This window comes from Silurus aristotelis, assembly GCF_946808225.1.
Source record: "Silurus aristotelis genome assembly, chromosome: 9".
In the NCBI taxonomy this organism is placed as follows: Eukaryota; Metazoa; Chordata; class Actinopteri; order Siluriformes; family Siluridae; genus Silurus; species Silurus aristotelis.
Genome location: NC_139582.1, coordinates 15,403,673 through 15,428,255, shown reverse-complemented (window position 1 = coordinate 15,428,255; position 24,583 = coordinate 15,403,673). Strand labels below are relative to the sequence as shown.

Genomic DNA, 24,583 nt, shown 5'->3' with positions numbered 1-24,583 from the left:
CCTGAACAGATAACTGGTAATAAACTGTAGTTGAGAGCAGTACCGAGTTGCTGAGCGGTCTCCTCCAGAACTTTCTCCAGCTTGTCTCTGCTTCTACCCGCGATGGCCCACTTCAGATCTCCACCCGAAACCTCCGCGCTGCTCCGCGCCACTTCCTCCACCACGTAGCGGCCCGTGAAGCCCGAAGCCCCGAACACGATGAGCTGGTAGGGCCTGGAAGAGGAGCCGCGTGCCGCCATCACCGAGGATTACAGTGAGACAGAGAGAGAGACAGAGAGAGACACAGGGAGACACTGAGAGAAACAGAGAGAGACACAGGGAGACACAGAGAGAGACACAGGGAGACTCCGGGACAGTGAGACGTCAACTTTGGAGTTCGTGCATGCGCCTGCGTTTCTCCGTGAAACTCCACCTGTGCGCGTGTGTCAGAACCAGGAAGTTCAGATTTCAGAATAAAAGCGCGCACCCCATGACCATCTCATACACACTACACAGTAGAACCCAATAAGTGTAGAACCTGCAAGCTTTACACCCAAGAGCTCCCTCATGCCTGTGCAATGCTCCTGAGATCCTCCTCTTCTACTCTCCAAACCTGCCTGATCCACCCTGAAGCTCTGCATGGAGTCTTCTTCCATCTGAAATCACTCAGTGTATCTGAGGATGTTCTCCACATAAATAGCCTGAAGATCCATGAGGTTAAGAACCATCCAGATGGATCTGAACTATAATTAATATGAACAGTCAGATACAGTGGTTCAGGATGGAACAGTGTCCCAGATGAGGATAAGTATAAGAGTTTTCTATTTGAACCTTCTTCTTCACAAAGTTTCTTCCTCATACCATCTCACCATGTGAACTCTGGCTCAGGGAGTAATTTATTAAACATGTATATAATAATCTACTTCTATAAAGCTGCATTTGGAGAAAGTATGTTGTTAAAAGTGCTTTCCAGATACCCCTGAATTAAATACCCACTAAATTCTACAAACTCATTAAGAGCTAAATTACAGCAGTAGACTGATGGACTGCTGAGGATTTAAATATTGAGGGAAAATCATTGTGATGAGCTTCTACTGGGTTTATAATCCAACCTTTTTAAAATATGCATAAATGATATGGAGGCAGTTCTGATGATGTCACTGAAAAGTGTGATGTCACTGACAGTCTTTAGATTCCAAACTCAATTTTCAAAGGAAAAGAAATGAAGCTGCAAACGAGACAAAATCTAATTTTGAATATTGATAAAAAAATAAAAAAATTATATATATATATATATATATATATATATATATATATATATATATATATATATATATACAGTGAGGAAAATAAGTATTTGAACACCCTGCTATTTTGCAAGTTCTCCCACTTAGAAATCATGGAGGGGTCTGAAATTCTCATCGTAGGTGCATGTCCACTGTGAGAGACATAATCTAAAAAAAAAAATCCAGAAATCACAATATATGATTTTTAAACTATTTATTTGTATGATACAGCTGCAAATAAGTATTTGAACACCTGTCTTTTGGCTAGAATTCTGACCCTCAAAGACCTGTTAGTCTGCCTTTAAAATGTCCACCTCCACTACATTTATTATCCTAAATTAGATGCACCTGTTTGAGGTCGTTAGCTGCATAAAGACACCTGTCCACCCCATACAATCAGTAAGAATCCAACTACTAACATGGCCAAGACCAAAGAGCTGTCCACAGACACTAGAGACAAAATTGTACACCTCCACAAGGCTGGAAAGGGCTACGGGGACATTGCCAAGCAGCTTGGTGAAAAAAGGTCCACTGTTGGAGCAATCATTAGAAAATGGAAGTAGCTAAACATGACTTGTCAATCTCCCTCGGACTGGGGCTCCATGCAAGATCTCACCTCGTGGGGTCTCAATGATCCTAAGGAAGGTGAGAAATCAGCCCAGAACTACACGGGAGGAGCTGGTCAATGACCTGAAAAGAGCTGGGACCACCGTTTCCAAGGTTACTGTTGGTAATACACTAAGACGTCATGGTTTGAAATCATGCATGGCACGGAAGGTTTCCCTGCTTAAACCAGCACATGTCCAGGCACGTATTAAGTTTGCCAATGACAATTTGGATGATCCAGAGGACTCATGGGAGAAAGTCATGTGGTCAGATGAGACCAAAATAGAACTTTTGGGTCATAATTCCACTAAACGTGTTTGGAGGAAGAAGATTGATGAGTACCATCCCAAGAACACCATCCCTACTGTGAAGCATGGGGGTGGTAGCATCATGCTTTGGGGGTGTTTTTCTGCACATGGGACAGGGCGACTGCACTGTATTAAGGAGAGGATGACCGGGGCCATGTATTGCGAGATTTTTGGGAACAACCTTCTTCCCTCAGTTAGAGCATTGAAGATGGGTCGAGGCTGGGTCTTCCAACATGACAATGACCCGAAGCACACAGCCAGGATAACCAAGGAGTGGCTCTGTAAGAAGCATATCAAGGTTCTGGCGTGGCCTAGCCAGTCTCCAGACCTACACCCAATAGAGAATCTTTGGAGGGAGCTCAAACTCCGTGTTTCTCAGCGACAGGCCAGAAACCTGACTGATCTAGAGAAGATCTGTGTGGAGGAGTGGGCCAAAATCCCTCCTGCAGTGTGTGCAAACCTGGTGAAAAACTACAGGAAACGTTTGACCTCTGTAATTGCAAACAAAGGCGACTGTACCAAATATTAACATTGACTTTCTCAGGTGTTCAAATACTTATTTGCAGCTGTATCATACAAATAAATTGTTAAAAAAAATCATACATTGTGATTTCTGGATTTTTTTTTTAGATTATGTCTCTCACAGTGGACATGCACCTACGATGACAATTTCAGACCCCTCCATGATTTCTAAGTGGGAGAACTTGCAAAATAGCAGGGTGTTCAAATACTTATTTTCCTCACTGTATATATATATATATATATATATATATATATATATATATATATATATATATATATATATATATATATATATATATATATATATATATATATATATATATACTTTTTTTAATTTTGTTTATTTTAACTTCAGGTTGTCTAAAAAATCTGATTATATTTAAGTTTAGGGCTGCAACTAACGATTATTTTGATAATCGATTAATCAGACAATTTTTTTTCTTGATGAATTGATTAATCAGATAAAATAAAAAGATTGGATGTTTTGCTTATTATAACTATATAAAACCTGACTTCATGGTTTTTATTTATAAAAGTACTTAAAAAATGTAAAAGCCGCATATGGTGTTTGATGGTGTTTGATGTTTCACCTTCAGCCGTGACTTCAGTGTGTTTTCTTTTCACGTGCATCACTGATGTACTTCCACACAAACTTCACTTTCCATCAGTTCCAGGTGCAGTTTTCTTTGTTACGTTTAATATAAAATGCTTTCATGCCTTGGATGATTTGGGACACACACTTTTTCCTGCTGCTGGTTGTCTGGTTTCCCCAGTTATCTTACCGCCACGCTAACACTTAAACCTGAAGCTTTTGTTCACAACGAATTTCATTATCGATTATTTTTTATTTTATCGAATTAGTTGTTGCAGCAATATATTAAGTTTAACATTTTTATACAAATGCTTTATATTTTATGTCTCAGTGGCTGAAAGTTTGGATGAGGTTACCTCTTGAGTCTGGTTCCTCTCAAGGTTTCTTCCTTATTCCATCTCGGGGAGTTTTTCCTTCACCACAGACTCCACCGACTTGTTCATCAGGGACAAACTTACACTTATAAAGAACATCTTTATTTTTACTCACCACATTATCAGTGTAACGCTGCTCTGAGATCATGTTAATTATTGAAAACTCAATACAAATAAACATGAATTGAATTGAAAGTTTGTGGTGCAGGAAAAAATATATAATAATAACAACAACAACAATATTTATATGAGACGAGTAACTATAATAAATAAATAATAGAATAATTTTAAAATTAATCTTCAGCCCTAAAATAAAATATTGTGTAAAACATCACATACTTATACTTCACATACAGAACGCTCTGGTGTATAAATGACTTGTAAATAGTTAATACGGAAAACGTGGTCAATAAAACAGGCTGAGATTTGTAATAAAGTCTGAGAAATAAAGAACATGAACACATCTGCTGACAGTGAAACTGATTTATTATTAACACCTGTGTTTTTATCTCATTGTGTTTTCTCAGATATTTTTGTACAATAAAAGGAAGAAAAAAAATCATATTGACTTAGAACCAGACTGTAAAAGGGTCATGTGTGTAATATTACAGTAATAAATATTATTTTATAAAAAAAAAAAAACACTGAATAAAGAAAATCTGAAGTTTGGAGTAACATTTTTCATAATAAAATAATAATTTTTAATATTTCAGTTGATGAATTTGGTGTAAATGTGGAGATGAACATTAATGAACACAGTGTGGTTCTTAGCACTCTGTAACTGACTAAAAACACCCGTCTTATACAAGCTATAACACGCTATAACATCAGCTCTACAGTAATGCCCAGTACAGCGTCCACTCACACGAGCCCTCTGATTGGTTACTGGGTGAATACTAAACAGCCAATCAGAGTGGAGCTTTGCACTGGGCGTGTCTGAACTCCAAAGAGAAGCTCTGTGACTCTCAATAAGACACAATAATGTAATGGTTTTTACACTATTTACATCAAAATCATTTTAAACAGAAATTATATTTATATATTTAGACATTTATATTTAAAAGGTCAGACTGATGGACATTTACAGAAGAATAGAGCAGGAGAAACGATGTTATCATGATGAAAATAATCAGACTTTTGTCCTCGGTTTAAATAAATATTGGAGCACGTCTCCGTCTGAGCCGGCCAGAGGAGCAGAGTGCACGAGAACCGTAACACCAACAACACCAACAACACACATTTACAGCTTCTTCACACACCGACAGCCTACTGAAGAACACATACAGCAGCTTTTAATACAGTGTGTGTGTGTTCTGTGCTCAAAGAAATAAAAATTAAAAAACAGTTACATATACACACACACACACACACACACACACACAAACAACATGAATTAAAAAAATAATAATAAAGCTTATAAAATAAGACTCAGTGTGCGTGTGTGTGTGTGTGTGTGTGTGTGCATGTGTGTGTGTGTGAGGTCAGAGGGGTTGAGACATGACTAATAAATTAGGTCCTGTAAAATAATTAATCAAACACAAATAACACGATTGAACAAATTCCTGATCTCTGATCATTGAAACTCACAGACGCTGTAATTACAGCTAATGAGGGTGAACACGTTAACCAGCATTAACGTCAATATAATAATCTACGAGTTTAATCTTATTTCACGGAGATGCAAAAAGCTAATGTTTTAGCCCATTTATATATGAATGTTGAAGTAGTTCATGTGTTATTATGAATGGTTTGTAGCATTCTTGCTAGCTACACTGCTGAAGTGTGGGAGAGGCTGTGATTCAGCGTTACTGCAGGGTCAAATACAAATTAGTGCTATCAATCACAGAGGAAACATCCCTCAAACACACACACACACAAAACAATTAGCAAAAACAGGGATAAATTCCAGACTCTGTCGCTCCTCACTACTTTTTTTAAAAAAATCTTACAATAAAACATTTTCCTACATATTGCTCTTCTGTCCCTTATGTTACATCACACTTAAATCATAACCACTTAAATCTGTCACCCAAACAATTTATACATCATTAATTAACTGTCTCTGTCATTATCATCATGGTACAGAACAGAAATCGCTATGCTGAGACTCGCAAAGTTAAGACTTAAAAGTATGTCGCTATAAAATGATAAAAAGTGGTCAGAGCTTTAATCTAATTTGAACACCCAATCACATAACATGATATTGTGACATCACTAGTAGCCTTTTTTGACTAGACATATAAAACATAATTACGCTAATGAATGGCTAACACAGGGCTAACGTTAGCCGGCTAATGATTTTATTTAGCGACCTTAAACCTCACGGCTGTAGGATCATTACTGTGTGATGTTGTGTAACGTGATAATTAACGTGATAAATAATGTCACGTGCTCCGCCCTTCATTTCCTGCTAAGACAAAAACTGCAGAAATACAACTTACTTTCTCTGAATTTTAACTCAATTAAAGAAAGTGTAAAAAGATAATTTTAAGTGACATGCTGCTCCTGGAAATGATGAAGGACATCATCAACTCTGGTATAGCAGCATGACATCAACATGCTACAGAGTTGTGACATCATCAACACCTGTATATCCAGCCAGACCCTGAAAAATCAGCGCTCTCATTCTGTCTCTCATCTTCTGACTGGCTGATCTTTTGATCCAGAGTGATGAATAGACAGTGGCAGAGGTAGAGAGACAGATGGAGAGAGAGAAAGAAAGATGGAAGGATGTAGGCTACGAGCTAGAAGAAGAGAAGAAGTGTGTGATGTCGTCGACGCTGCGCTGCACCTTCCCCAAATAGAAATCGATGTTGTGCGAAAAGTCCGTGCACACGCTGGACTGGGCGTCGCCGAACGCGCAGTACAGGGCAGTCCCGCCCACACTGATCACCACGGTAACCAGGCACAAAAGGAGCAGGAGGAGCCAGGAATCTCCGCCCACCTCATCTGTATTTAAAGAGAAAGACTGAGACTCATAACACACCTGATAATATTATTGACCTGTCTGTCTGCTCTTCTACCTGTCTGTCTGCTCTTCTACCTGTCTGTTTGCTCTTCTACCTGTCTGGAGTTTTTTTTTGTCACAGTCCCCATGCTGCTCATCAGGGATAAAAACACATCGTTCACTTTAACTGTTAAATTCTGTAAAGCTGCTTTGAGACAATGTCTGTTGTGAAAAGCGCAATAGAAATACACTTGACTTGACTTGTCTGCTCTGCTACCTGTCTGTCTGCTCTTCTACACACAAACAGTCATTAGGAGTGTATGATTAAGTGTGTCCGTGTGTGTGGTGTGTGTAAAGTTTATATGTACCGTTCTCAAGGCCTTCATCAGGAACATGGAAGCGAACTCTGCGTTTAGTGAGGGGTTTGTTGGTGGAAGTGTTGTCTTCTCCTTCATCACACACTCTTCTCTTCAGGATAGAGACGAGACCTGAGGCAGGAGTGATCTGAGGACCAGAGAGAAAGAGACTAATTAGAGAAAGAGATGGTGGAACACACTGTTAAAAATTAAACCCACGTAGAGACAGGCTGAGAGAGAGACAGATTGAGAGAGAGAGACAGATTGAGAGAGAGACAGACAGATTGAGAGAAAAGAGAGGCTGAAACTATCGGTATGGATTTTTGCCAATAGCCCATAGTTCCAGCAATCAACTATCAACAATTAATCGGCAAAACCGATGAATCAGTCGACCTCTAATAATAATAATAAGAAGAAGAAGAATTCAGTTAAAAAAATTATGACACCCTGGTGAAAGAAGATAAAGATGATCACTATTAACACAGTAAATAAAAATATTTTTTAAATAAATATTTGTAAAAAAAAAATGTATACTGGATTAAAGTTAGTGTGTGTGAAACAAAGTGATAAACAGACAGATTTATATTTTAACCAAGAATGATGTAATTGATGATGATATTGATGATGTAATTGATGATGATATTGATGATGTAATTGATGATGTAATTGATGATGATATTGATGATGTAATTGATGATGATATTGATGATGTTATTGATGATGTAATTGATGATGTTATTGATGATGATATTGATGATGATATTGATGATGTTATTGATGATATTGATGATGATATTGATGATGATATTGATGATGTTATTGATGATGTTATTGATGATGTAATTGATGATGATATTGATGATGTAATTGATGATGATATTGATGATGTAATTAAAGATAATATTGATGATGTTATTGATGATGTAATTGATGATGTTATTGATGATGTAATTGATGATGTAATTGATGATATTGATGATGTAATTGATGATGATATTGATGATGTTATTGATGATGTAATTGATGATGATATTGATGATGTAATTGATGATGATATTGATGATGTTATTAGAATCAGACATTAAAGTGATCAGAGTTTCAGAATCGGCTGTAGTGCGTCATCTACACAATTAATTTCCTCATCACTGTATCTATACGAGTACTGAGAACAAAACAAAACACTTACCCTCTGTGTTTGTGTGTGTGTTTGTGTGTGTGTGTGTGTGTGTGTGTGTGTACACAAAACATTATAACTCAAAACACCAACATCAGTACTATTGCTCAGCCATAACTATTATCTATGACCTCTATTCATAAACACTTCTGTGTAATCAATTACCACACCACACACACCTACACACACACACCTACACACACACATACGCATAATTAATGTATTCCATTATACAGCATTAGTGTGCTAAATTTAAACTAACAGATTTAAATGGATTGTTATTATAGCTTTGATAAATAAAACTAATTTACCAGAGAGAAACTTACTACACACACACACACACACACACACACACACACACACACACACACACACCCTATTATCAGACTTTTATACTTAGAATTTATTGAAGTGTAGTGGGGAGTTTAGAGTCGATCCTCTGCTGCAGGAATTACAGTAATCTACTGCTCATGGAATTTTTCCTTTACTGCTAACACACGATTTAAAACACACACACACACACACACACACACACACACACACACACACACACACACACACACACACACACTTCTGCGCACACCCATTAAAGCTCTATTATAGAGCAGAGCTGACGCCAGAGCAGCCCAGTATGCTCACAGTCAGTCTGAGTGCTCTACAGAGAGACATGACTATTCCATCAGGCTTATACGTCAGGTCATCATTAATCCTCACGTGGAAATGACATCTGACCAGGTTTCCTGCTAACATGACGCCCGACACACAACAGTGTGTTAAATGCCTCCTCCTTACCACCAGGTGAAGGAAGTGATCAGGAGACGTGAAACAGGTGCTGATGTTTTCCCAGACTAGGGGTCATGACCTGAGAGAAACTCACAGTCTGCACTTTCTTACTCATTTTCTTCGCAAAGTAAAATTCTGAATGTCCATTTGGAGTGATTTCATTACAGGTTTTGGAACTCCTGTATTCCTAAATGATAGCATGAGCAGATCCACGCACCAAACTCGAGTTTTATTTTGCGCAGTGTTTCAGTTAAGCTCTGATCATGTGACCTTTTCCTGATCTGAAAGAGTTCATTGTCACTACAGAAGTTCAGGAGAAATCTGCATCTCACTCAGCACACAGTGCTCTCATTCAGCCCCATGACATCACAATGACATCACACACACTGCTGAGATGTGTGTGTGTGTGTGTGTGTGTGTGTGTGTGTGTGTGTGTGTCTTCATCCAACAGCTTTTATGTGCATTTTCAATTGTAACACCTTCTACAACACTGCATTGATGGTGTTTTTGCATAATTATGCAAATTATTGTTATTTGCTTATTTGACATAAATTTGTATAATTTTACACAAATATAAACCTTTATTTTAAGCTGTTTAAATTATTATAATATATTTGTTTAAGCCTGTGGACATTTTTCTTATTTGATATATATTTCTTCCTCACCTCCTCCACCTGGATGCGTTTGGCGAGGTCATCCAACAGGGCATCCTCTGGCCTCTGAAGGTCCTCTTCGAAGTCCAGAGCTTCCACAGCTTTCTCTACTTCCTCTTCCTGTTCCACTTCCTGTTTCTCTGCTCCTTTATCCAGCTCAGTGTAACATTCTGTTTCCACTCCTCCTCCATCCATCACCTCTTCTTTCTTCGGGTGAAATTCTGCAGGCCCCGCCTCCTCTCCGCCTTTTTCAGGCACCACATCCATCCTGCCTCCTCCAGGTTCCGCCTCTTTTCCACCTTCTCCAGGCTCTGCTTCTTTTCCAGCTTGTTGAGATGCTCTCTCTGTCTCTTCTTCTTTTTCTTTCTCATGCTCTTGTTCTCCTTCTCTCTGTTTCTCAGCTTCCTCTCTGGTAGTTGTCAATGGGGAGCCTTCTGTCATTTCCATGGTGGGTGGGGCTTCTGAAGAAAAAGTAGGAGGTCTGTAGGTGGGGTCACAGAGATGCGTAGGCTCCCCCTGCTGGGCCAAACAGGCAGTGACACTTTCACTAGGAGAGACATCATCCTGCTTCAACATCCCCGACACTGACGGAGAGAAATAAATATTATATTAAATATTATCCCTCGCTTTAAACGTTTCTGCTCCTTTTAGGAGACAGGTGCCAATATTTATGCAGTTTTTAATAAAGCCAACATTAGTGTGTGTTGTGTATGTGTGTTTGTGTGTGAAAGTGAAATGAGGTCGTGCAACCCAATGCCGAGCCATGTGATGTTCAAGTAACACACACCACTGCACACACACACACACACACACACACACACACACACACACACACACACACACACACACACCAAAAACAGCTTCTTATGCATTGCAGGACATTACAGCATGTTCTCTATGAACCTGTGTGTGTGTGTGTGTGTGTGTGTGTGTGTGTGTGTGTGTGTGTGTGTGTGTGTGTGTGTGTGTAGGAAACTCACTGTCACTGCATGGAGATCCTGACGTGATGTTCTTCTTTCCACAGGTCGCACTGTTCACACTGATCCTGTGTATCAGTTCATACTGAACAGCGGGCACACACACGAACACACACACACACACACACACACACACACACACAATCTGAGCAAAAATCAAGCATGGCAGTGTACAGCATAATAATAATAATAATAATAATAATAATAATAATAATAATAATAATAATAATAATAATAAATGACTCATGCTCTGTAAAAGAAAAGGCATGTGTGATGTAATTATAATGCAGGGTATAGCTGCTGATTGGGTGGCTTTTAGACCAATCAAAACACATGGGAATGTGTAGTTATACATTACAAAAACCGCTAGCAAATTACTAGAGATTTATGACGTATAAATAATATATACAGTATATAATAGACAGAATACTGAGATACATCACTGGCAGGTATTTACACCATAAATATATCATTTATTATAAATACTCTCTCTGGTCTTTGTGCATACAGTAGGTCCTGCCTACATACACTCATACACACACACACACACACACACACACACACACACACACTCACCGTGCGAGAGCTCCATGTAGGCCTGCAAAAATAACAGAACACATTCATTAAAATAATTGATAAAATTATAATCCTTTTTTTATATTGGCCACAGTACTGTAAATGCGCGCGTGTGTGTGTGTGTGTGTGTGTGTGTGTGTGTGTGTGTGTGTGTGTGTGAGACGTGGAGGCTAATATTAGTCATGCACTTTTCCCTCAGTACTGAAACTCTAGTACACAGCTCAGATAGCACACACACACACACACACACACACACACACACACTCTACACACACAGATACTGTACACACAAACACATCTTACACACAAATACTGCGCACACACACACACACACACACACACTCTATTATACACACCCGATACACGAAACACACACATATACACACACAAACACACACATCTATACACCCAACAATATCATACACTACATACACAACACACACACACACATGTATTTTACTGTCTATACAGCTGTTTATCTGTCTGTATGCACATCTGTATATCTGCTCACCTGCCTGTTAGTTTGTGTGTCTGTGCTACGTGCCGTGTCCCAATCCACACAGCAATACACTAATGAGTGTGTTAGTGTAATGAGCACTATGGATACTTCAACACACACTTTACCTGAATGTGTGTGTTTGTGTACTCACTGTCTGTGTGTCATGCAGATGTGTTTCAGTTTGTCCATAGGTTCCGAGTTCAGATTACAGTGAGGAAGGGAGTTATCTACACCTCTACCACACCTCCACCTGCTCTCTGAGAGTGAGAAAAAAAAACCATAAGCATCATTGATGAATCTGTGTGTGTGTGTGTGTGTGTGTGGGTGTGTTACCCCATGTCTCCTGCAGAGCAGCGATGTTAAACAGCACTCTCTCGTGGTACAGTCTCTCGAGCTGGAGGAAGTGCACAGCTCTCTCGTCTACACACATCACGGTTAAAGATACACTATACAACAAAATGTGGAACTACAGATTGAACAGATCGAATAGTCAGCGTGGCTTACAGAAGTGGAACCCAAAGTGGTTTTTGAAACGTGAGGAAACTCATTCAGCTCCAATGTTCCATGTTTCTGCTCATCACAGTTATATAGAGATTACACGTATCTGCATGACTGTATGTACTGTACTGCTGTAATGCGAGGTGGCATCAAAAGGTTTCGAGACTAGTTTTGTAACACGACAAATGGCTGTACGAGGCTGCACGCACAGTTACAGGGTGCACCAACCTTCATAAATCAGTTTGCCAAAAGACAAAGTCCTGTGTACATCGGGAGCTGTGTAACTAGTGCTAATCTGACCACGTGCGTTACCACACCTGCTAATCTGACCACGTGCGTTACCACACCTGCTAATCTGACCACGTGCGTTACCACACCTGCTAATCTGACCACGTGCGTTACCACACCTGCTAATCTGCCCACGTGCTTTACCACACCTGCTAATCTGACCACGTGCGTTACCACACCTGCTAATCTGACCACGTGCGTTACCACACCTGCTAATCTGACCACGTGCGTTACCACACCTGCTAATCTGACCACGTGCGTTACCACACCTGCTAATCTGACCACGTGCGTTACCACACATGCTAATCTGACCACGTGGGTTACCACACATGCTAATCTGACCACGTGGGTTACTGCAGAACTGCATGAATGAGGTGCTCCTGATAAAGGTGGACAGTGACTATACTTCAGTGTACTAAACGTTATGTAATTATTACCACCAGCATTTATCCATTAGTGAGCAGGCGACTGCTTCATTACAGAAAGAAGACTATAATTACAGGAACATGTAAATATGATTACATCACTCAATTAGCATTCTAATTACTATTTTAACTCAAATATATTTCAAGAAAGTCCTGCCATAAGGATAAGAATTTCATTCATTAACACTGCAGGAAAACAGATGCACTGATATGGTAATAATGTACAGGTGTACAGGATACAGTCCTCCTCCTGCAGCAGACATTCAGCAATCTGTAATCACACATTATACCATTTCATCAGATTTACTGTCTGAACACTAACACCATCATGTGATTTATACAACAGCAAAGACCACAAATCAGAGAAAGAGGTGTATATAAACAGAGGGATGGATGGAGAAGGAGGTGTATTTGGAGGAGGAGGTGAAGATGGAGGTGTATTTGGAGAAGGAGGTGAAGATGGAGAAGGAAATGTATTTGGAGAAGGTGTGAAAGGAGAAGGTATATTTGGAGGAGGAGGTGTATATGAAGGATGAGGTTTATATAGAGAAGGAGGAATGTTTGGAGGAGGAGCTGTGGATGGAGAAGATATAAAAAGAAGAGGTGTAGATGGAGGTGGTATTTCTAAATGGAGACCTGATGTAGCCGGTGTGGCAGTGCAGCCTCATCTCCTCTCTCCTCTAACACACGCAGAGATTCGGAGATGCAACGACTAAGATCACGAGGAGAAAAAAGACCATCTGGGACTTCCTCAGGACTCAGAGGACCTTCACATACTGTACACACACACACACACACACACACACACACACACACACACACACACACACACACACACACACAGGCCATGGATACAGCATGCATGGCACAAACAAGGCTTTAATGCACTTTAACATTCAGTTTATAGATTTACAGTATAAACAACTGGAGCTTCTAAAAGCAGTGTAGTGAAAAAACTCAACATGACATCAGCTCCATAAAACTATTACAATATTAATATAATTATAGTTATTATAAATTATATCATATTTAATTCTATTAATAAGTAATATTTTAGTAATTTTACTGATTAATTTGTTATTACATGGTGGTATTTTGTGGGTCCTCCGGATCGTATGTTTGAATAAAAGGAGCAGTAAAAAGACTCAGTCAGGCAGTGAAGTGCAGTAATGTGCAGTGAAGTGCAGTGAAGTGCAGTAATGTGCAGTGAAGTGCAGTAAAGTGATTATTCTCAGGTTGGTTGCAGTAAATCTATGAGAAGGTTCATTATCCTGAGGTCCTGACATGAATTCTACAGTAATGTTGTATGTTGCATCATTAGTGGAACAGATTGCACACCTGTGCATATGGGTGTGTGTGTGTGTGTGTGTGTGTGTGTGTGTGTGTGTGTGTGTGTGTGTGTGTGTGTGTATACCTGAGGGACTGCAGCTCAGTGAGGATGAATCACGTATCAATTCAGGAGAACTGGTACTATCCATTTCCATGTCCTCCTCCTCCAGCTTGAAACCTCCATCTTCTCCTTCATCGTCCTCTTCATCCCCTCCTGTTCCATTGTTGTTGGTGAGATCATGATGGATGTTGTGATGAAGGTGGGCATGTCCTCTTTGCACCTTCTCCTCCTCCTCCAGCATTTGGATCGAGTTCTGGTTCCAATTCCGGTCTGGAACTCTGGTGGAACCAGCATCGTTTTGAAGGTCCGAGTCACTCAACCACCGTCCCTCATTCATGAGTAACACACATACACGCATTCACAGACACAGAGCACCTGAAGAAAACACACACACACACACACACACACACACACACACACACACACACACACAGCCTGAGTCTCTGCAAGTTCTGTTTAATTAAATACTAAATGCAAAAACATCTCTAAATATTTCACACCTACAGAAAAATGCGACAACTTCTGTTTAGAAATCAACAAAGTGTAAACCTGGCCCCGCCCAAAACAGCACAGCCAATCAGGAGTCTTGACTCCGCCCTACAGAATTATGATGGGTGTTTTTTCTTCTTATAATAAACACTGATGAGTAACTGCTCCTCTGAGACAGAGACAATAACACACACCACCATGAGCTTACGCAACATCACTGTGTAAATTACATACACACGCACACACACACACACACACACACACACCTGGGATGACCTCGTTATAGGGGAAAAGTACATAAATACATATTTTTTAAAAATGTAAACAAATTAATTAACTAATACATTGAATTAATAATTTTTCCCAAACTGTTACACAAACTTGGAGACACACAATTGTATCGGATGTCCTTGGATGCGGCAACATAAAATATTGCTTTCACTTGCAGTAGGAGATCCAAACCTGTTCCAGAATGACAATGAAGATCTGCTTTCCATGGGGTGAATGGAAGATCTCCCTCTATAGAACTTATTAAACACCTTTGGGATGGATGTGAACACTGACTGCAACCCAGACCGCCTCAACTTCTCATCTACATCACTACCTGACTTTACTAACACCCTCGTATTTGCATGAATTTGCAGAAATCTAATGGAACATCTTCCCAGAAGAGTGAAGCTCATTATAACAGTAAATGGGACTAAATGTGAAATGGAATGTACAAAAAGAACACTTATGACACACTTATGACACAGAATTACTACCTTAATAACACTATACTCAGAATTAGTAATGTTACAAATCTTCTCAGCAGTGTGGAAAGAAGATCAGGATTATTGAGTGTTTATCCTAAACAACATTTCCCTGATTGTGGTTTTCCTGTTTATATAATACAGAAGTGTAGCTCCGCCCCCAGGGTTTGTTCCTGTTCTAGGCGATACTCTGAGTGTGTTTGCCACTTTTTCTCCGTAGCTTCTCTTCCTGCAGAAGTTGTTGCTTTCATGCTGTGAACGTTAAGAACGTTAAGCACTCTGAGAAGGTCTGAACTCAGATGATGAAGCTGTGATTCTGTAACTGTCTGAACAGGAAGTGAAGGACACAACTCATTAATCATTAATACAGCATTACTGCTGACACGGCAACAGCGTAGAAGTAAGTTAATCTTCTATACGCAAAGAGAGAGAGAAAGAGAGAGACGGACTCAGACAGAGGGAGACGAAGCAAGACAGTGAGACAGAGATATCTATCTGACACCTGATCATTGTCTCTCACATGTACAGACTCGTGTAACAGAAAGACAGAAACATTAGATAAACTCGAGTAACTAGAAGAACTAGAAGTACTGAAGAGCTGAAAGAGTCTCTCTCTCTCTCTCTCTCTCTCTCTCTCTCTCACACACACACACACACACACACACACACACACACACACACACACACACACACACACACTGCTTCACTGAAGAATTATTTCTGCATCTTCATCATCATCATACCTTGCTCCCTCTCTGATTGGTTGCAGTGAAATGAACTTTGACCTTGATTCTTCTGTCCTTTTACGTCCTTCACACATCACAGTTTATTCTTTGGTATTGTATATTATTATATTATTATTCTGTCACACTTCAAAAAACAGTTTCGCTCAGAAACAGATGTGATGTAACCAAAGCCAGGAGAGAAGTGTCTCTGGAGGTGGAGGTTATGATATTTTACTCTTAAGTGTAAAGAATTAAATCCTCCCTATGTGTCCAGGTCCAGGTGTGAGTCCAGGTGTGAGTCCAGATGTGTGTGATCACAACCACCTTATTACACATGCTTCAGCTCTTACACATTATACTATATACTGCATTCATACACGCGTTATAATGCATTATATCCATAATCCTCATTATAAAAACAGAGCTATTCTGCAGCATGATTGTGAGTATTTATTATTCTGTATGATCATCCTGTAACTGACTGTAATATAAACTCGACACATGAACACCTTTACAGGTACATTTCCTTCTCTTCACCCCGGTGTACATATTTATGAACTGATCTCCGTTTATCTTGTATGAACTGAAATAAAGGAAAGGATAATAAATAATAATACTCACAGGTGTGTTCGCTGCAGGTGAGTTATTCCCGCACTCTGCTTTAAAGTCTCTCATTTAAACCGCTCACAGTTTTTTTTCTGCTGCAGCGCTGCACTTCCGCACATCCATCCGGGAACTTTCACCAAACGCGACGTCACGGCAACACCCGGAAATCAAATGTACAGCCATTTCAGAAGATCTTTAAAAAATAACTGAGTGTAGTATATTTAAGTTTCGATTCTCTAAAAGCAAATACGAATAAATTATACAGAATATATCTTTTCTTTCGAGTTGTGTCATTTTCCGTATAGAATTCAACACTGCAGATTGCATTCGTTAATTCTGGCGGATAAATCTGTGTACAAACAAACTACATCTCCCACTCCCACTGTACCCGCTGTACAGCCGAGCTAACATTAGACAACCTTGGCTACATTAGCTAAAGTTCAAACTGCTGTAACCATGTCGTGTTTAATATTTTATTATGGAGAAAAATACTATATTTTAGGGACTTTTTTTTACTCATAGTAGTTTGTTAGCTTTATACTATCTGGCGTAGTCTAAATTAGCTAAATTAGCTCGCGAATCCCGGATGAAGCAGCGGTGTCTGATTGGTCCAAATATCAGTAATTAGTACGAGCCATTGAAGGAAACATGTAAATTTATTATATATATTAATTTGTATATATTCAGTCTTTTATCTCAGATTTATAGATTTATTTTTACACATTGATAAATTGTTCGTGTTTATTTGATACGTTTGCTATTAGTTGTGAAATAACGACTCGTTGTGGTTAAACATTGTGTGAACTGATACCATCTTGTGGACACAATCCGCAACTACACACAAACAAAATATATTAATAAAAAAACAATGTATTTTTCTACATTTCGAGTTACAAATAAATCAATAAAAACTCATTAATAAACATCTGTAAGTAATTATGATGACAAAATAAACACTCCATACTACTGCATATGTTACTCAGGAGCAGAATTTAAAATAAAAACGACCTCATAACGCTCCATGATAACCCTAACCCTAGATTATATTTAATTCTTGCTTTTACCCTAAAAAAGTTCAAACACAAAACAACTCTTTATTTTAATTTTATTAGAAGTTCATATCCACATAATTTACATAAACATTCATAATGGAAAATATCAAAAACATTTTCAGATTTCCATTAGCTGTTAGCCTTGTAGCCCCTGAAGTAATGTGATAAAGCTAAAGACCTCTTTATTTACTGAAGGCTTTCACATTAATGTACACATACAACAATTCAGTGCTGCTTTACTCTGTAAAAATGAGATTAAACACAATTGATGTTTAAACCTCAATTTTAATTGATATTTTTATTATTATTGCTTAATGATTATATTATAGTTACTCAAAAGGTAAATAAATACGCCCATGGTAAAGTAACATTACACCATAAAATCTTTATATTGTTTTACCTGTGTGTGTGTGTGTGTGTGTGTGTGTGTGTGTGTGTGTGTGTGTGTTATCCACAGCCTGTGTTTTTGGTGTTCTCCAGGATCTCATCGTAAAGCCAGCTCTGTGTAAACTCCTCTGATTTCTCCATCAGCTCGAACAGGATTTTATATTCGCTCGGGGAAATCTGTCCCGTCATCACGTCCTCAAACAGTCCCATCTGCATCAGGACGTGTGTGCCGCTGCCCGCGCTCCAGGAACTGCACCCAAACAAATCACATCATCAGTAACATCACTCACATCTCTACAGTAAACCCTGCTGTGTGTGTGTGTGTGTGTGTGTGTGTGTGTGTACGTGTGTGTGTGTGTGTGTGTGTGTGTGTGTGTACGTGTGTGTGTGTGTGTACGTGTGTGTGTGTGTGTGTGTGTACGTGTGTGTGTGTACGTGTGTGTGTACGTGTGTGTGTGTGTGTACGTGTGTGTGTGTGTGTGTACGTGTGTGTACGTGTGTGTGTGTGTGTGTGTGTGTGTGTGTACGTGTGTGTGTGTACGTGTGTGTGGTCACGTACTTGAGCTTGTCGATGAGTCTGCAGCGACGTTTAGTGAGACACTGTTTGACCATCATCACCAGTGTGCTGCTGTTAAAGGGAGTGATGGAGGAGGAGAAGAAATCTTCACGAGGTGTGATCCTCAACAAGCACAGGTGATCATTAGGTACATGCTGAAAACACACACACACACCGTTCATTAACACACTTTCATTAACACACACACACTCAGATAAATCGTGTGTGGTGTGAGGAGATCCTCTTTACCGTGCTCCTGGGGATCGATGGACCTCCGTGCTTAGACGCCGTAACAAAAGACGACCATGGCTCCTTAAAACAAAACACACACACACACACACACACACACATACACACACATGATATGGAAATGGGTAGAGTTCCTGGGTTACTAAAGTCAGTTTGGGGTCAGAGGAAATACATCTTTATTAACAGAGAGGAACTAAACAGGGAACTGTAAAGGGAACTTTAAGAGGAACCATTAAGGGGAACTGTAAGAGAAACTATAGTGTAAATAAACAGACCTGGTGAAGAAGCTCGATATCACATGCCATCTGCCACAGAGCACTTAGAGCCTGATAGTTCCTGTAATCTCCAGGTCTCGCTGCCAGCTTCTGTCTCACACACACACACACACACACACACACACACACACATTATTCTGATGATTTATATTGATTGAACAGCTGAGTTAATATAAAGACAGAATCCAGGAAAACAGTAAAACAAAGATAGACAGAAAGACAATCAGCTTAGACAAACAGATAGAGAGAGAGAGAGAGAGAGAGAGAGAGAGAGAGAGAGAGAGAGAGAGAGAGAGAGAGAGAGAGAGAGAGAGAGAGGGAAGAAAGAGAGAGAGAGACAGACAGACAAGCAGACAGACAGACAGAGAGACAGAGAGACAGAGATACAGACAGACAGACAGACTCACGGTGTACTCTCTCTCACTGATAAACATGATGAGTTCCACTCGGCCGTAGCGGAACACAGACAGACGCTCGTACAGAGCATAGATGAGCTTCCACAGCATGTTCCTCTCGTTCCTCTGAGAGAAAATCCCCACCACCTTCACCGGCACATCTAAACACACACACACACACACACAAACACCACTGCTTTAACACCTTCAGTCATATGTCTAAAATGCTGGATATTTTAACAAATCACAAGTGAGTGTGTTGTGTGTGTTTGTGTGAGAGTGTGTGTGAGTGTGTGTGTGTGAGTGTAAGCATGTGTGAGTGTGTGTGTGTGTGTGTGTGTGAGAGTGTAAGCATGTGTGAGTGTGTGTGTGATATTGTGTTAGTGTTTTAAGTCGATGTAAAAAGCACTAAAGCTCCTGCTGGCCTGTAAAGTGACTGTGAGGAGACGAGTGTGAAGTTCAGGAGGTTCTTCAGCTTCTATTATTTGGAGATGAGAAACCGCAGGATGTGACCTTCTATACACCAGTTTCTATGGCAACGGCTCTGCCACTTTGATCACATTCTAATTACTGTATTAACATGTTAGTTATAGTAGTTACACACAGACACACACACACACACACACACACACACACAGACACACACCTGCTGTCCACGGCACCTCAGAGATCCCCAGATGGGTGAAGAGTTTTTCAGAGAACATGGCTGGAGGCTTCATGCTGCCCTGACCGATCGGGTCCAGCTTAAAAAAATCACAGTGGACCACCTGCAACTGTCCATCCAGCTTCAGCTCCAACTCCTGACACACACACATATACACACACACACAGCGTTATAGCAAAACCACATCAACCTTTTCTCTCCCTGTTTCTCTACTCTGAGGGGAGGAGCCTAAACATCGGGTGGAGCAATAAGGGGTGTGGTAACAACAAGGGGCGGGGCATGAATTCAGCAATTATGGAATGTGTGATGTTTACCTGCAGCTCAGGGAGGAAGGATTTATCACTCTCGAGCGCCACCACTCTGTGAGCTCCACAATTCAGCAGAGACCGAGTTAACACACCTGGTCCTACACACACACACACACACACACACACACACACACACACGCGTCTTCATGGCTAATCTCTATTACATCAACACATGACACACAAAATTGTGAACTGCTTCAAAAGTTCTGGTCGGTAACACACACACACACACACCTGGGTTACACTCGAAGATGGTGGCCTTGCCCTCGTCGATGTCGGGGGCGAGGTGCTCGGTGACGATGCGAGCGAGCTCGGGGGCGATGATGAAGCGTCGCAGGTGTTTGCAGGTGAGGGCCTTGCGCGTGTTCTCCTCCACCTCCCCCAGGTCCAGCGGGTCGTAGCGGCTCAGGGGGCGGAGCTGGTTCAGGAAGTTGGTGGCGGTAGCAGAGAGGTTCCTGCATGTTCTCCCTGAGGAGCGAGACGTCTGCTCCACCCTCAATCCACCCACCGAGGACCGCGTCCACTCAGAGAACACACGTGTAGAAGAGGAGAAAGAACGCCACACACACTGACTGGACATGGGGGGCGGAGCTAACACCACCCGCTCCAGAACCTGCACCATAACCCTGTTTCGACAACACAGAGCCATGCTGGAGATCTGCACCTGGGGGCAGGGGGGTGGGAGAGGGGGGCAGGGGGGCACATTCAGGGTGGTTTCTTCAACTAAACAACAGATTTTCAACTAATGTGTTAATTAATCTAATTAATTAACACACACACACACACAAAACAACTGTTGTGCTCAGTGCAGAGAGAGAGAGAGAGAGTGTGTGTGTGTGTAATCTGTGCTGTGTGTTAAACTCAGAGTATGGAATACAACAACAAAAACAACAACAATAATAATAATAATGTGTTCACCTGAAAATAATGCAGTTAATAGATGATATAATAAGTTTAATTCATTAACAGTGGATTATAAGTTTATTTATTGATGCACCTGAAGCTCTCTGATGTTTCCGTTATTTTATTAGCAGTGTGGCTACATTAGCCTGCCAGCTAACTGCGCTAAAATAAAACACGTGTAACTTTAAAAGTAATAATAATTAATGATGGTGAGGATGAGGATGATGATGATGAAGTAGTCCTGACCTGTGGAGTGTGTGGTGTGTGTGTGTTTACACCGCTGAGACGGGACACACGGCGGTGGGAGGAAATCGCTTCATCTCCGTTCAGACTCAAACACTTTGTAATGTGACATTGAACGCACGCGTGCAGTGCGACGCGAACTTCTCCCCACCCGTTTTCCGAAAGACCACGCCCCGTTGCGCTGTGATTGGTTCTGCCCGAGGAGCGGCTCCGTGGGTCGCGTTCCAATACAAGTTTCAGTGTCCTGCGAAAAAACCAGTGCGATTGTCCAGTGCGAACTTTATATCAGTTATATGAACAATGTTAATGATTTTTTTTTTTTTTTCATGTGACTGTTTTGCTATTGTTCGATGCTAATTTCTCAGCCGGACAAATTTGTGCACAGTGAAGTGAATATGTTGTGGTTCAGGCACACGGGTCCACCGCTCATTCAGTGTTTATATACAGCTCACTGTACACAATAAAAGTTGTGCTCATGATTTTTGAAGAGGTTGTAAATCAGCTCTTCCAGAGACAGAAGACAAGAAAAACAACTGTCACTCTGACATCTGTTGTCATGGAGATCTTTGAGCAGCTGGTATTGGTCCACTTAAAGAATGTTATAGAACAGCTGCTGGATCCTCTAAAATTTGCCTACTGAGAAAAAAGATCGATAGATGACGCTGCAACACCTTGACTGCCCAGTGAGGTGTCCAGATTCTGTTTGTCGCCTTCAGTTCACCTTTTAATACAATCATTCTGGAAATTCTCCACTTCAAACTCCTAAAGCTCATTATACCCCCTGCCATCTGTCAGTGGATCAGCAGCTTCCTGACAGGCAGGAAACAACAGGTGAGACTGGGAGGGGTTACCTCCAGTATTCAGACAGTTAGCACTGGTGCTCCTCAGGGATGTGTCCCCTTCCCAATGCTATTCTCGCTCCACACTAATGACTGCATGTCAAGTGAACAAACTGTTAAACTGCTGGAATTTGCAGATGATTCTAAACTCAATGGACTCATCCAAGATGGCAAAGGGTCTGCATATTAGCAGGAGGTAAAGCAGCCGGTGCTATGGTGCCATCAGAACAACCTAGAGCTAAACCCACTCAAAACTGTGGAGATGATAGTGGACTTTAGGAAACACCCCTCAACACTACTCCCTCTCACAATATCCAACAGCTCTGTGTCATCTGTGGATGGAGACCTTCAAGTTTCTGGGCACTGCAATTTCCCCAGCAGAGGATGTATTTCTGTGCCAATTAAGGAAGTCTGGTTTTCCACAGGAGATGTTGATGCAGTTCTACACTGCAGTCATTGAATCAGTCCTGTGCTCATCAACCAGCAGCTGGTTTGGAGCAGCAACAAAACAGGACAGAAACAGATACAGCAAAGAGTGAAAACAGCAGAAAAATCATTGGTGCTCCTCTGCCCATTTTCCAGGACCTGAACCATACAAGTACCAGAAACTGGACAGGAAAAATCACTACTGACCCTCCACACCCTGAACATCTTTCAGCTCCTCCCTTCTGGAGGTCCTACAGAACTCTGTTCAGCAAAACTGCCAGACACAGGAACAGTTTCTTTCCTCAGACGATCAGACTAATTACCATAATCTCCCCATAATTATATTCATAATCAAACCCTAACCCCAACCCTGCTTCATATCTATAAGTGCTGCAGAACATCAGAACCGTCTCATCACTTCATCCCCATATGTTCCACACGGTTACTGCTGTATAGTGTTCTAAAGTTCTAAAGTGAATCTTTATCAGTGTGCAGCACAATACTGTTATTCACCATCATACACTTTCAAACTTCATGTACATCACTGATTTGTCAAGTCAAGTCAAGTCAAGTTTATTTGTATAGCGCTTTTCACAACAGACATTGTCTCAAAGCAGCTTTACAGAAAACAACAGTGAAGGTGAATGGTGTGCGTTTGTCCCTGATGAGCAAGCCGTGGCGACAGTGGCAAGGAAAAACTCCCTTAGATGATATGAGGAAGAAACCTTGAGAGGAACCAGACTCAAAGGGGAACCCATCCTCATATGGGTGACATCAAGAGTTTGGTCATAAATCTTTCAACAATACAGAACAATTTGTGATCATCATAGATCCAGCATCAGCTTCTCCATGCCAGGGCCTTTAAACACTCAGCATCTACTTCTCCATGATCATCCATAGGTCCATAATATTCACGAGGTGGGACGTGACTGGAGCTGGCCAAACCTCAGGATGCCTCGGGATGGGGAGAGAAAGAGAAGCAGTGGAGAGGAATTAGCGTAGCTGCTGTTCATGATATTAACAGCACAAGTTGATAATGTGCATGTGATCATATATTCTGGAGCACAAGGTTGTGATGTGATGTGTGTGATGTGTGTTATGTGTAGGCTTTGCTAAAAAGATATGTTTTTAATCTACACTTAAACTGGGAGAGTGTATCTGAACCCCGAACACTGTCAGGAAGACTATTCCAGAGTTTAGGAGCTAAATGTGAAAATGCTCTACCGCCTTTAGTGAACTTTGCTATTCTAGGAACTACTAGAAGCCCAGAGTTTTGAGATCTCAGGGAGCGTGACGGATTGTAGCGTGTTAAGAGACTGGATAGATAATTGGGAGCCAAACCATTAAGTGCTTTATAAGTGAGTAGCAGTAGTTTGTAGTCTATTCGAAACTTAATAGGAAGCCAATGTAGGGACGATAAGATTGGGGTTATATGATCGTATTTTCTTGACCTAGTAAGAACTCTTGCTGCCGCATTCTGA

At 40.7% G+C, this 24,583-nt stretch overlaps 3 protein-coding genes across 6 annotated transcripts in view; all 3 read right to left on the bottom strand.

Moving 5' to 3' along the window:
- sccpdha.1 (saccharopine dehydrogenase a, tandem duplicate 1) overlaps positions 1–428 on the bottom strand; it is a 6,267-nt gene extending 5,839 nt beyond the window's left edge. For both annotated transcript variants that reach the window (XR_014535203.1, XM_083551108.1), the window contains exon 1: positions 44–428. Coding sequence is in view for 1 of the 2 variants with exons in the window: in XM_083551108.1 (XP_083407234.1) it covers positions 44–239 (196 nt within the window). In the remaining variant the exon portion in view is untranslated. The remainder of the gene's footprint in view (positions 1–43) is intronic.
- Positions 429–4,135: 3,707 nt separating this feature from the next.
- Positions 4,136–16,976, bottom strand: cnsta (consortin, connexin sorting protein a). 3 transcript variants are annotated; one of them, XR_014535195.1, is made up of 12 exons: positions 16,821–16,976; positions 14,258–14,608; positions 13,480–13,619; positions 13,084–13,114; positions 11,966–12,052; positions 11,784–11,889; positions 11,134–11,155; positions 10,561–10,642; positions 9,593–10,164; positions 6,983–7,118; positions 4,967–6,616; positions 4,136–4,916 (listed from the first exon to the last, which is right to left on the bottom strand). XR_014535195.1 is itself a non-coding variant. In XM_083550994.1 (11 exons), exons 2-11 carry the CDS (start codon positions 14,589–14,591, stop codon positions 6,405–6,407), a joined length of 1,722 nt encoding a protein of 573 aa, XP_083407120.1. In that variant the 5' UTR covers positions 14,592–14,608; positions 16,821–16,976; the 3' UTR covers positions 4,136–6,404. The 3 variants fall into 3 exon arrangements, 2 of the variants coding, with proteins under 2 accessions (XP_083407120.1, XP_083407121.1); XM_083550994.1 differs by having other exon boundaries at positions 4,136–6,616; XM_083550995.1 differs by lacking the exons at positions 4,136–4,916; positions 4,967–6,616 and adding an exon at positions 6,671–6,730 and having other exon boundaries at positions 6,892–7,118.
- A 920-nt stretch (positions 16,977–17,896) lies between these two features.
- On the bottom strand, positions 17,897–22,057 carry tfb2m (transcription factor B2, mitochondrial). The gene is made up of 9 exons (XM_083550922.1): positions 21,841–22,057; positions 20,926–21,355; positions 20,698–20,789; positions 20,366–20,519; positions 19,732–19,880; positions 19,325–19,414; positions 19,050–19,112; positions 18,804–18,955; positions 17,897–18,494 (listed from the first exon to the last, which is right to left on the bottom strand). Exons 2-9 carry the CDS (start codon positions 21,338–21,340, stop codon positions 18,305–18,307), a joined length of 1,305 nt encoding a protein of 434 aa, XP_083407048.1. The 5' UTR covers positions 21,341–21,355; positions 21,841–22,057; the 3' UTR covers positions 17,897–18,304.
- Between the last annotated feature and the right edge of the window lie 2,526 nt (positions 22,058–24,583).